The following is a 12453-nucleotide window of genomic DNA, read 5'->3' on the forward strand; positions in this document are numbered from 1 at the left end:
TTGGTTCTGGAAAATACATTAATTTTTTTCAATTATTGACATATTTATATCTGTTCATTTCTAAGTATTCTATCTTAGTTCCCTTGCTGTGTAAGATGTCGGTGTTTTTCTCATCGCCTTGACCTTAATATATGGGCATAAACCATTTTCTTTTCATTTGAATGGAAGGATAATCTTAATGAATTGGATTATTTCATCCTTTTTTCTTCATGAATCCTGCCTTTCATACAGATTTTTATCTTTTCTGTGTAGCCTTATTTATTTCATCTTGGTGCATCACTGTTAGATTTTATTTATATGATGGAGGAAATGTTAAAATCCAATGGAAAAACAAACAAACGGGAAATTCTGGAGGGAAATGCATGAAATGCTGTACCAAATCATCACATTTTTGTATGCAGGAATGACTGATACTCTATAAACTAGTATTTCCTTTTCTGTAGGCCAAGTTAAAACAGTATATTTTTTACTCAAATTCTTATATTTTAGACTGTAACTTATTTCTTTTAAGCTTCCCTTTTATTCTTTCCTTTTTAGTTTTCCCTTTGTTGACTACCAGTAAAATTGCCCTCCAATCTTCCATGTGTTGGTACAAGTTCCCAAGTTCTGGCTGTTCTGACAGAGGAATAGAGGTCTAAAATGTCAACAGCAACAGATAAGACATTAAAATGCAAACATTAGAAGATAAATTAGTTAGCTAGTGTTCCATTTTTTTTTAGCGATGGTTACCTGACTGAGTTAATTTTAGGAGCTAATGGTAATGACACCAAGGTGAAGACCATACTGCCTCCCTTGCCCCCATGCCAGGCAGGTTTACATGCCTCATGACTATCACCTTCACTGGAAACCCCAAATGGTTTTTCTTTTGGTTGTTGTTCTCTTTCCAAGTGGGAGATTCTATGGATATTTTGATGACTAACATTCTCGGTGTATAAGAAGAGCAGTATACTCTCTTAAGTACAGTTACACTGTTTTTGACATTGTTCAAGAAAGTGAATTATTACCTTGTAACTGATTCCTTATCCTGTATCTAGTGCATTATCTTAGTTCAGTGATTCATATTATACAAATTTTGCTTGACCAGCTTTTCAGAAGCGAAGATTTGCCCATATATCCAAAGCCAGTGTGGTTCCTCAGCACTTGTGGGAAATTATAGATGAGAATGACTAAAACATGCTATTAATTTAGATTTTCTAAGGACATTTTGGATAATCATGGTGTAACTAACTCTGTTAAATCTGCCCTTGTGGTAGCGTCAGCTAGTAAAGAAAGAAGGTGGATTTTTCCAAGAGACAGTTGGGGTGACGACATACGGAGCCCTTGCAGTTTTTCGGCTGGAGGCTGAAGGAACACGGGCCATGAAAGTCAATTCTCCACAAGCCTTTGTTACTGCATTCTTTTATTGACACTGTACAATTTGTTTCTTATCTCCGTATACCCTTAGAGTTCTGATTCATTAGACTCCCCACAATGTTCTTATGTGGACCCTAACTTGAAAGGCACAGTTGAGCTAGCATGTGAAGGTGAACCATAGGAAACTGCTAACAGTTTGCCATGTTGAGCTACAAAATGGCAATGTCACATGGTTCAATTGAATATTTTACTTTAGTCAATTTCCAGTGTGCTCCTGATGGTGGGATAGGTACTGTTTCCAGCATGCTGTGCCTAGAAACCCTGGCCTTAGGTAGGTTCTCATCATGCCAGATGGAGTCCTAGTAAAACCCAACCTGGCCACTATGACGTGTACCAGGTCCCCCTTCTTTCAGGCAAGTCTCCCAAAGGGGGCTTAAAGTAATTTATTGGTATGGCAGAGATGAAACATTTGTTATCCTCCATTTCTGGAAGTAAAGGGGCAGTTTTCACTTTGTTTATAACATGCTCTTTCTGTCTTTTGACTGTGAGGATATTTTGGTTGAAACTATATTGGTATCTTGGTTGCACAGTGTGTAACAATATCGAGTTTCACTTTATAGTTGTTTGTATACACATATACGTATCATAAATAAACACGTAATGTATATTCTATAAACATAAACAGGTGTATATATTCTATAAACATAACGTGTACATATTACACATAGTATATAACACGGATAAATATAGAAGCATTTATCTATCAACTCTTAAGAAAGAAGCTGAGCAAAAAATATAATTGGCAGCCAAGATTAAGTAATAGGAATGATGATAGAGCTAGTAATAATAATACCTTGGTATTCATAAAACCATTTAAAAATAACAAATGAGTCACCCTTTGTGACAAAAATAATTCTAAATGTAAATCGTTGGCATCAGTCTCAATTTTTTGCTATTTTAAAAAAAAATAGCAGATTTTTTTTTCCTAGAGAAAATTTTTTATTATGTGCCTTAAAAAAAGCCTTGCATGGAGTAAGTAAAATGTTCTAGATTAGATTACATGCCTGCAAATTTCAAATAACCCTGTATCTTCCTTTTCCTTGTATTTTAACAGATATGGTCCGGAAAAAGAACCCCCCTCTGAGAAACATTGCTAGTGAAGGCGAGGGCCAGACCCTGGAGCCTGTCGGTACAGAAAGCAAGGGATCTGGAAAGAACAAAGAATTTTCTGTAGATCAGATGTCAGAAAATACGGATCAGAGTGATGCTGCAGAACTAAATAATAAGGAGGAACATAGCTTGCATGTCCAAGATCCGTCTTCTAGCAGTAAGAAGGACTTAAAAAGCTCAATCCTGAGTGAGAAGGCTGGCTTCAATTATGAAGGCCCCAGTAAGGGAGGAAACCTCCCCTCCTACCCACATGATGAGGTGACAGAGAGAAATATGTTGGCTTTCTCATCTCCAGCTGCTGGGGGAGTCTGTGAGCCCTTGAAGTCTCCTCAAAGAGCAGAGGCAGATGACCCTCAAGATATGGCCTGCACCCCATCAGGGGACTCCTTGGAGACAAAGGAAGATCAGAAGATGTCACCGAAGGCTACGGAGGAAACAGGGCAAGCGCAGAGTGGTCATGCCAATTGTCAAGGCTCAAGCCCAGTTTCAGTGGCCTCAAAAAACCCACAAGTGCCTTCAGATGGGGGTGTAAGACTGAATAAATCGAAAACCGACTTACTGGTAAATGACAACCCAGACCCGGCACCTCTGTCTCCAGAGCTTCAGGACTTTAAATGCAATATCTGTGGATACGGTTACTATGGCAACGACCCCACAGATCTGATTAAGCACTTCCGAAAGTATCACTTAGGACTGCATAACCGCACCAGGCAGGATGCTGAGCTGGACAGCAAAATCTTGGCCCTTCATAACATGGTGCAGTTCAGCCATTCCAAAGACTTCCAGAAAGTCAACCGTTCCGTGCTTTCTGGTGTGCTGCAGGATATCAATTCCTCAAGGCCTGTTTTACTAAATGGGACCTATGATGTACAGGTTTGTGCTTTGTATTGTGATCTCTTTGTACAGAAAATGTTGTTAGTAACGAAATGTGAATTTTTACATGTTCGTTAAAATCAAGCTCCCAATACCAAAGGGGTAGCCTGCTCAATGGAGCAGAAGAGAGATGCAGTCTGTAGCTGTTTCATCCAAATGTGTATTCAGAGTTATCTTTAGCCTCTCATCATGGAAAATAATCCCAACATTTCTATTAGGCTGGGAAAAGTATTTTCATGGAATTAGCTTGGCTTCATATTTCTGGACATATTTCATGGTAATTTGATGTTTTCAGAGTCTTCCAAAAATGGCACTAATCTTTATGGTTCTACATGATAGTAATTCGTGCTTTGTTCTAGTTTTAGATTATAAATCTTTTGCTATAGCCTTTACTTCAGGGAGGGTCTTTCCTGTGTCTTGGATGAGGATTTAATTTTACACTCAGCCAAACTGGACCAGAGTTGGGTCACACTGATGGTTGCAGAGATGTACTACTGAAAAGGCAACATAATTGCAAATGAAACTTTGGGAATAAAATTTTACATTGATTTAAAAAGAAGTCAATGTGAGTTAAGTACTAGGGACACCAGAATGACCTTGGTGTGGACCAATAAAGCATTCCTTCCTGCATTTAAAGAAAATCATAATTTATGAAAGCATTTAGTAGTAATTTAGATTTCCACTTTTATTAAAACTGGCATACCTTTTTGATCTACCCCTTCTGTGTTAGCTTATGGCATATGTGAGATTAAAAAAAAAAAACCTACCATTTCAAATAGAATGAAATGCAGAACGGACTCAAGTAATGTATTCATTTCATTTTAGCAATTTTAGTATAGTTGAAACTGACAATCAGCTTGAGAAAGTGTATTAGTTTCTGTTACAGTCTGTAGATTTTTATTGTATTATTAGGCCAGGGTTTTCAAAACATATTCGGTTTAATATTAACCTTCTTTAGGAATGATTAGAAGAAGTACCTGAGAACTAATGAAATCACATCACACTTATTTGACCTCCTCAATCCCTGAAAATATCAATCATTTTTATCAACTCAGTGGCTACAGCACATTTGTTCTAGACCTCTCTTTTGACCTAGTGCCAATTAAGAAAGACAGGCAAAGGGGTTATAAATAACAGGTAGTGAATATATTTTGCAATACTTGTAAGAAGGATCAGAAGAGAAATTTCCAAGTCCTTTAAAAACGTCAGAATGGCAATCTTTTCACTTTAAGGGAGATAAAGAAGAACTCTTAAAAAGCCAGTTTCATCTTTGTAAAGCTCTCAAAATTCCATCTTACTTTGTGAATTTCCACAAATAGAATGATTTCTGTGGCGCAGCAAATTAAGCCAACATAGTTATTATGCATGAAAGCTACATGCTTTGAACTGCTGTCTTATTAAAGATCATTTCACTGGCTTGTGTCAGATACACTCTGCTGTCAAACTATGATTGGAAAGCAAATACGTGTTTTAGATAAAAGGGTTAGAAGTGAATAATGTCAGTATGTGAAATGGTGTTTTATAATTAGCGGGGAATATGATGTTAATACCTGGATTTCCGGCCGGGGTTTCAGTTTGTTCACTCTGGGGACAACTTCTGAGGGAAGCTGATCTGGGCTGTCAGGAAGGCTCTAAAACGAAGATTACTAAGGGCCTATAGTTTGGAAGAATTCAGATTTTTAAACACACTTCCATTTCCCCCAAACAGTTATTTGTTAGGTTCCTAGTTATTTATAGTAAAGTTTATGTTTGGGTAGAACGAGCTGGACACTTTTCCTGGGCAGTGATTTTAGAAATAAAACAGATGTGGGAGCTATCTGAGTTTGAACTAATAGAACTAGAAATAAAACAGCTGATCCTAGACTCTGCTGTCTCCTAAATCCTCGCAGCAGTGCCCAGTAAAGAAGACAGAAATGGTAGGAAATCGCACGGAGGGAGATAATCTTGTTAAAATCAATTTTTTTTTTCAAAGAGAAATAATATGGCTAAAAATAGAAAACAGCGATCTATGGAAAAAGTGACTGATTCTTTCGAAGAAACAATTGGAGAGAGAAAGAAACCTAAAGAGAGTTAACTTTCTTCAGTTTGGGAAAAGCACACTAAATGTACTTTAGGCCAAATGTTAATCTTGAATACTTTACACACACACCAGATGTTGATGCAGAAACATGTCTGAAGATAAATAACTTATTAATATTTTTATGCTGAAATAAATATCAGGCAGCTTCGCTATATGCGTAAATTGAATAAAAGCGCATCTGAAATCCCCCTTTTTCACCCACATATGTTTGTGTTGCTGAAATGCCGTTTGAGAGGTTCTTTCCTTGGCATGTGTGCTGTGTGGAGACTAAAAGCTGTGGGAAGTAAAATGCTGACTGCAGAATTTCTTTAATGCAGTTTTGTCAGAAATTGATAGCAAGTTAATGGCTTGTGTGTATTCTGATAAAGAAGATGTTGGTAAATACGAGGATTAAAGACAAATAATCATTCCATTCCAGGAATTATTGATATCAATCTGTAACTTAAGCTCGTTGAAGTAATAGATGAGCGATTCATTAATCTTTTTCAATTAAACTTTTTTTTTTTTTTAACATTCAGGACAGTTGGTGGTTAATGATAGATTTATGACATTTTAGGCCAAGAAAAAAGGAACAGAAGCCAGAAGTGGAGGACTTAAGGACTCTGTGGCTTTGATCTATATTTTGGTTTGGCATGGATGGTTTTAAATAATTCAAACTGACTTGAGTGCAAACATGAGATATACGGTTGGGGAAAAAGAAATAATTTAAACAAATTTTAAGATTTCTAGTTCCAAGTTCAGATTATTTGACATATATAATTGAAGTTTTGACCTGCTTTTACTGATGGTATCCACTTCTGTGTAAGTTTTATTACACATCATGAAGTCAAAGAATTACGAATTTGTAAAAATAGTGTCAAACAACGTTTCTTTGTACTTCATAATCGACAAAGCCCCGGCCAGATAATGGAGGTCATTTTAAAGGGCCATCATAAAATCTGGACTGTCACTTCTGAGTCTGTTGAATTCAGATCCCTCACACACCATGAGGTAGCATACCCAGCCCTGAAATCAGAAGAGATATAGACCTTTACCAAGAAAAAATAAGGAAAGATACAATGGCTAGCTTAGGACTCATTGACTTGACCCGGATGTTAGTTTCTCAATTTTTAAATTTCCCCTGCGTGTTTTATCAATTATTGTGCTTAAATTTTTAAAAATAATGGATGTGGCATGGTGGCTAAGCCCTTCATGCAATTTTTACTACCTGTATTCAGCCCTTGAGGCTCATGTATAGACCGATAATAGGACAAGAGATTGAGTTCTTCAGAAAGTAATTACAGCCTCTTTCTTTCTAATCTGCTTTATTATGCTTATATTTAAACCATCGCTGAATGGAGGCCTGCGTTGCTAAACGCGGACTTTGCTGTTTCATTAGGGCTTAATGTGTGGTGCATTAGGGTGTTTGCATCATCTTTATGGGGGAGCTCTTAGCCCTCAGATCAAGTTATAAAAGTCGGAGTCTTGTCAAGTTGTGCTTCCCACGGGAAAGTGTTTAAGCTAGCCCAAGTTTATAAATGCTCACAGTGTATATGGTGCCTTTACATATTAGGAAACCTTTCCTGTTATTCTGCATTATTCAGGCCTCTAAGAAGGGAGCTACAGGATGCCAGCTATTAAATTCATTTTGGCCCTGAATGAAATTTTAAGGTTAACAGAAGAATCTCAGTGATTGTCTTGTGTTTGAGTTAGGAGCCCTGCGTTTCTGTTTTATAAATATTTTTTATCAGAGTTGCACAATATGTCATGTTAGAAGCAGGAAGAACAGATTTTCGAGCTAGGAAGTCATTTTCTGTGTTTGCATTTTCAACATATTTAACTCCATGAGCTTTATAAATTCTTAACATGTGCCTGTACATTCATTTGAACAGGGGGTTACAGTTTGGTCTGGAAAAAAAGAAAACTCCAGAGAACATTCATCTTATTTTGGTCTATTTTGAATTTTCTTGAATTTTAACCTCCAAATATTTATTTTTTGCCTTGCTGTTTCCTTTGATCCTGGAGCAGGAGGGAAGCTGTAGATCTTAGCAGGTTCTGTTGCTTTGTTCTTCTGAGTTGAGGACAATTGCTCTTTAGAAACGCTGGTGAATGAGACTTGAATCACTTCAGACTCTCTCTAGAGTACGGAATGTTTGGCATATGAACCCATACTTATTTTCAGGACTGTGTCTCTTTAACAAGTAATAAAGTGTGCAAAATAAAACATATGCTCACCCTAAGGCCATAAAAGCAAAGCAGTGTTCTGGCATTTACCAGGTTATTTTCATCATGAAGATAGCTGAGCTTTATAATGTAGCCACACGGATGGAACAGTTTGACCATCTTCACTAATCCTTTTACCTGCATGATGGTTAAATCTCCATTTGGCTTTGTTACAAGAGGGTCAGTATGATAAATGTCAGTCCCTCTTTGATTTTCAGTCTATTTGCCATCGTTTAGAGAACATGTATCACTTTCTTGAATATCTGTATTTCTCTCTAAGCAGAATGTTTAGAAGAAGGAATCATGGTTATCAGTGCATTCAATCGAATTTAGCGTTATTCAACTCAATAAAAATTTTATCTCCAAATGGCATGTTCTGCTAACCATATCAAGTCAGCAGATTATTCAGTGCTTTTTGTTTCTTGGGTCATTGTAATTATAGCATATGTGCAGCTGTTGGAAACACAGATACATAAGTAGTATGCTAACTCCAGGAAAGTGGGGAGAAAGAGCCGTTCTCTTTCATTTTCTGATTTCCTTCCTGGAGTCTGTGTCTGAAAATCGTTAGACCATAGACCTCTTGAATTCTTCATCATATGATTCTGAAGTTTAAAGTCAATGTTATGCATGTTCAGAATATCAGAGAAGATCGTGTTTAATTTTAATTGGAAATCAAATATAAAATTTATTTTTCTGTATTACTTTAAATATGATCTATCCTTCTTTTATTTTTTAGCTTCCATAATCAAAATTACACATATGTCCTGTTTTTTCCCCCAATTTTGGATTCAGTCCTAATAAGAGCTAGCATTTATTAAGGGTTTCTTATGTGTATATGTAGATCTAAGCTCTTTATGTGTATTAATTAACTCATCTTCATAAAAACCTTTGAAGTTGACACTACTATTATGTCCATTTTAAAAAATGAGGAAACAGACATAGAGGGATGAAAGTAACCTGCCCAAGCTCACAGAGTTGAAGTGGGGTAAATGGGGTATAAACCAGGGTAGATAGGCTACAGAAAGTTGTCTTCACAACCACTATGATATATGGCCTTCCCAATTGTAAGACTGAGTTTACTGCAACTAGAAAAGCAATGGAAGACAGACCAGCCGCATGTAAGGGAGGAGATATAAGACTGGTACACCAGGGCTGTTTGATGCATACTCTGTGAATTGCATTGAATTTGGGGACTTCAGCGATTTCTTTGAGATGATCTCTTATCCAAACCCTGGAGTGTAATGCTGCCTTATTTGAACTTACTAGCTTATAATTGAAATCATTGAAAAGAGAATTAATTTTGCTGATTTGTCTTTTCTTAATTACTGTGATTCATTTTCACTGGTACTTTGGCTGCAGAAACTAGTTCTGATAGAGTGCATAAGGGCCAAATTTTGATTTTATCAATTAAGGATGCAGTGCTTTATCCCCACATTAAGGGACACTTCATCCATGTATTTGATTTACTTCATAGTCCCCTTGTTTGAAGGACTTCGTTTTAGGATTTTATGATTCAGTAGATGGTCTGAGAGTTGTATTCCCCTCTTTTGATTACTAGGCACAATCTAGGTTGGTTTTTCTGTGAAGATTCAGTGTTAAGGAGATGCACCCAGCTTCCATTTATGTTCTCCAAGGCTGGGTAATTAAGGTTTTACTCTTTGCCTTTGAGTAAGTAATGGAATGGGTGTGGAGGCAGAGGAACTCAGAATACTTTTAGACTGTCTAACTTGAGTGTACTCATTCCCCAGCCATGCTCAGAGCTGTGTGAGGTCCCCGGATGCTGAAAGTGAAGAAACTGGGGGCTACCATGAGGGGCTTGAGAATTCAAAGAAAGTCTAATTGTCCAGCAATTCTCCTTTAATATTTAGATGACCTGTTGATGTAAGATAAAGAACACCTGCATTCTTTCATGAGTCCAGTAACATATTGGGAATCTTAATAATAAACAGTGGTTTGTTCTAAGACCTGTTTTTCCAGCTGATGGGCAGGTAGCTCCACCTCGATATTCCAACTGGCATCGCAAAGTCGACATGTGTAGAAGTAAAGTTGTTAGTTCCTTCCCTAAAACAACTTTGTGTTCCTCTCCTTTTTTCTAGACTGCCATTTTCAAGTCAGTCAGGCTGGAAATGTCAGTTCTCCTGGATGTCTTTCTGATTTGTATCTCTGTCCAAACAATGGAGTGATTTGTCCTGTCTTTCCTTCTTTATTCTTTCCCCGGCACCACCCTTTTTTGTTTTTTTAATTTATTTTATTTTATTATTTATTTTTGGCTGCGTTGGGTCTTCGTTGCTGTGTGTGGGCTTTCTCTAGTTGTGGTGAGCTCGTTGTGGTGCGCGGACTTCTCATTGCGGTGGCTTCTCTTGTTGTGGAGCATGGGCTCGAGGCGCGTGGGCTTCAGTAGTTGTGGCACGCGGGTTCAGTTGTTGTGGCTCGTGGGCTCTAGAGTGCAGGCTCAGTAGTTATGGTGCACGGGCTTGGTTGCTCCGCGGCATGTGGGATCTTCCCGGACCAGGGCTCGAACCCATGTCCCCTGCATTGGCAGGTGGATTCTTAACCACTGCGCCACCAGGGAAGTCCCCCCGGCACCACCCTTAATGTTTACTTAGTAAATTCTTAGTGGCTTCTTTACTTATTTACTTTCTCTTTCTGTTCCCTTCTGTTCTTTCTCTTCTCATCTGCTCTCCCTTCCTTCCTCCCCCTTCTCGCCTTCCTTTGGTTTCTGTTTCTTTCTGTTCTTTTTCCTCCCTCCTTTTTATCCTTCCTTTCCTCCATCTCTTCTCTTACCCATCCTCCTTCCCTCCCTTCCTTCCTTTCTTTAATTTTTAAAAATTCCACTTAGAGATCTGTCTTCCTGTGTTTTGTAGGAAGTATAGGTCTACTTTCTATAAAAAAAAGCAGATCGTTTTAATTAGACTTGTATAATTCAATGTAGACTCTCCATTAAGACATCACTTTTCCAAATTCTCTCTCACCCCCAAACTTCCTCCACATTTCCTGAAAGCAACTTGCACTGTTTCATCCTCATTTATGCTTTACTCATTTTGTTTCCTGCACCTGAAAAACCTTTCTGAGATCACTGCCTTTGAGGCTCATCCCAAATGCCAACTCATCTGTCCACAGCTCAGTTGTCACCTCCTTCCGGAAGCCTTTGTGGACCAGTCAGTGTAGGTTAGGTGCTTTTCCTCTGTGTGGTCATGGAACTTGGTACAGCTTTCAGCAGAAGCACATATTCCACTGTTGTCATCTATTTACCTGGAAACTTTATGCACTAAAATTGCAGACACGTTGGGGGTTTGGGACTTTGTCATTTCCTTGTGTCTCCCAGTGCTTGGCACATAGTAGGCATGCCACAAATCACCCTTCCCTGGAGGAAGGATGTTCCACAGTGATTCAACTCTGTTTTCTCATTAAGACCCTCTTTAGGACAAACATGCAATTATTGTTTATCTCCGTTATGAGCCAGCGGCAATGGCAGATCAGCTGGAGGAGAGGAACACTGTGGATAATGTACTCCACTTGCACTGCATTTTCAGTTTTCTTTTGCATATTTTCCCCTAAGAGATTACCTTCTAAATTAGTGAGACTGACTTCAAGGTTTACCGGTTTTCTATCTGTCCAAATACCAAATAACCATAGAAAATTAGATTGATATTATGCTGAGTAAAATGAGAAAACCAGTTTGGGATAGACTGTTTATTATTGTAAATGCAAAACATTTATTATAAAAATGTAGATAATTAAGGATAAGCAGTATTTTACCCTTATATTTGCACCTCTACCAATTTAGGTTTTGCCCTCACCCCCCAAAAAATTAGTTGGCTCTTATAAATCCAATGACAAAGATGTATATGGGATTTATTCCAGCGACACAAAGAATAGGCTATGATAGCATGCGACTGAGCTGACTGCCGTTTAATTAGATTTGTTATTGAAATTTTTAAATACTTAATTTCCATCAAAGGTACATCGTTGAGGCACACTCTATATTCTGCAGTGTGTTTTGAAGCATTGTACAACGCGGAAACATTCCCTATGTAGATTAGCACATTGATTCTGAATTTAGTTATTTTCAGCCAAGATTGGCCCTGACAGATTTCTTCACGTTATTTGTGACTTCAGTATTTGAACAGTGATTTTTAACAACTTAGTTTTTTACAGTCATGGTTTTACTTTTTTGACGATCAGCCCGTAACCTCAAGTCCTTTTAAATTAGTACCCTCCTAATTGTCTCTGTTGCTATCAATTACAGTCCTTGAATATGAACCACATCTGAGGAAGAGTTTGTGTTTAGTTCAAACAACTCTTTTTGTTCCATTGAAAATAAGTACATTTGCTAAAGTGTCATTTTAAGAGTTCTGAGGCTTTAAAAGATCTTTCCCTTTGACATATTCTTTTAGATACTTTTCTTACTAGTTTTTGTTCCATATTATTAGGAGGAAAGAGCTAAACTGAGGTTAAAGACTTTGAAAAAAAGCCAACCTTTTATATTTTTAACTTCTGTAGTGAAACATTTTTGTGAAAAGCCATATGTAGATAAATTATAAATGAAAGGCATGGAACAAACTACATGGAAGGAAGAGTTTTTAGAACTGAGGTTAAAATAGAATAAAAATGCATCAGAGTCCCCAATCAGTGAAAAACAACTTAAAATTTGTTCTTTTTCATGCCTTAACAGGTATCTTGGGTGTTTCTGTATAGCTCTAATTCACAAGCAAATGACCCCATAGTCATTTGTTTTTGGGTTGAAAGATGCAATTTGTCTTGTCTTTTGAAGA

At 37.5% G+C, this 12453-nt stretch overlaps 1 protein-coding gene across 3 annotated transcripts in view; it reads left to right on the forward strand.

Moving 5' to 3' along the window:
• TRPS1 (transcriptional repressor GATA binding 1) overlaps nt 1–12453 on the forward strand; it is a 255995-nt gene that overhangs the window by 44567 nt on the left and 198975 nt on the right. For all 3 annotated transcript variants that reach the window (XM_036830713.1, XM_036830715.1, XM_036830714.1), the window contains one exon: nt 2468–3396. In XM_036830713.1, the coding sequence (XP_036686608.1) occupies nt 2468–3396 (929 nt within the window). The remainder of the gene's footprint in view (nt 1–2467; nt 3397–12453) is intronic.

This window comes from Balaenoptera musculus, chromosome 17, assembly GCF_009873245.2.
Source record: "Balaenoptera musculus isolate JJ_BM4_2016_0621 chromosome 17, mBalMus1.pri.v3, whole genome shotgun sequence".
NCBI classification, from domain to species: Eukaryota; Metazoa; Chordata; class Mammalia; order Artiodactyla; family Balaenopteridae; genus Balaenoptera; species Balaenoptera musculus.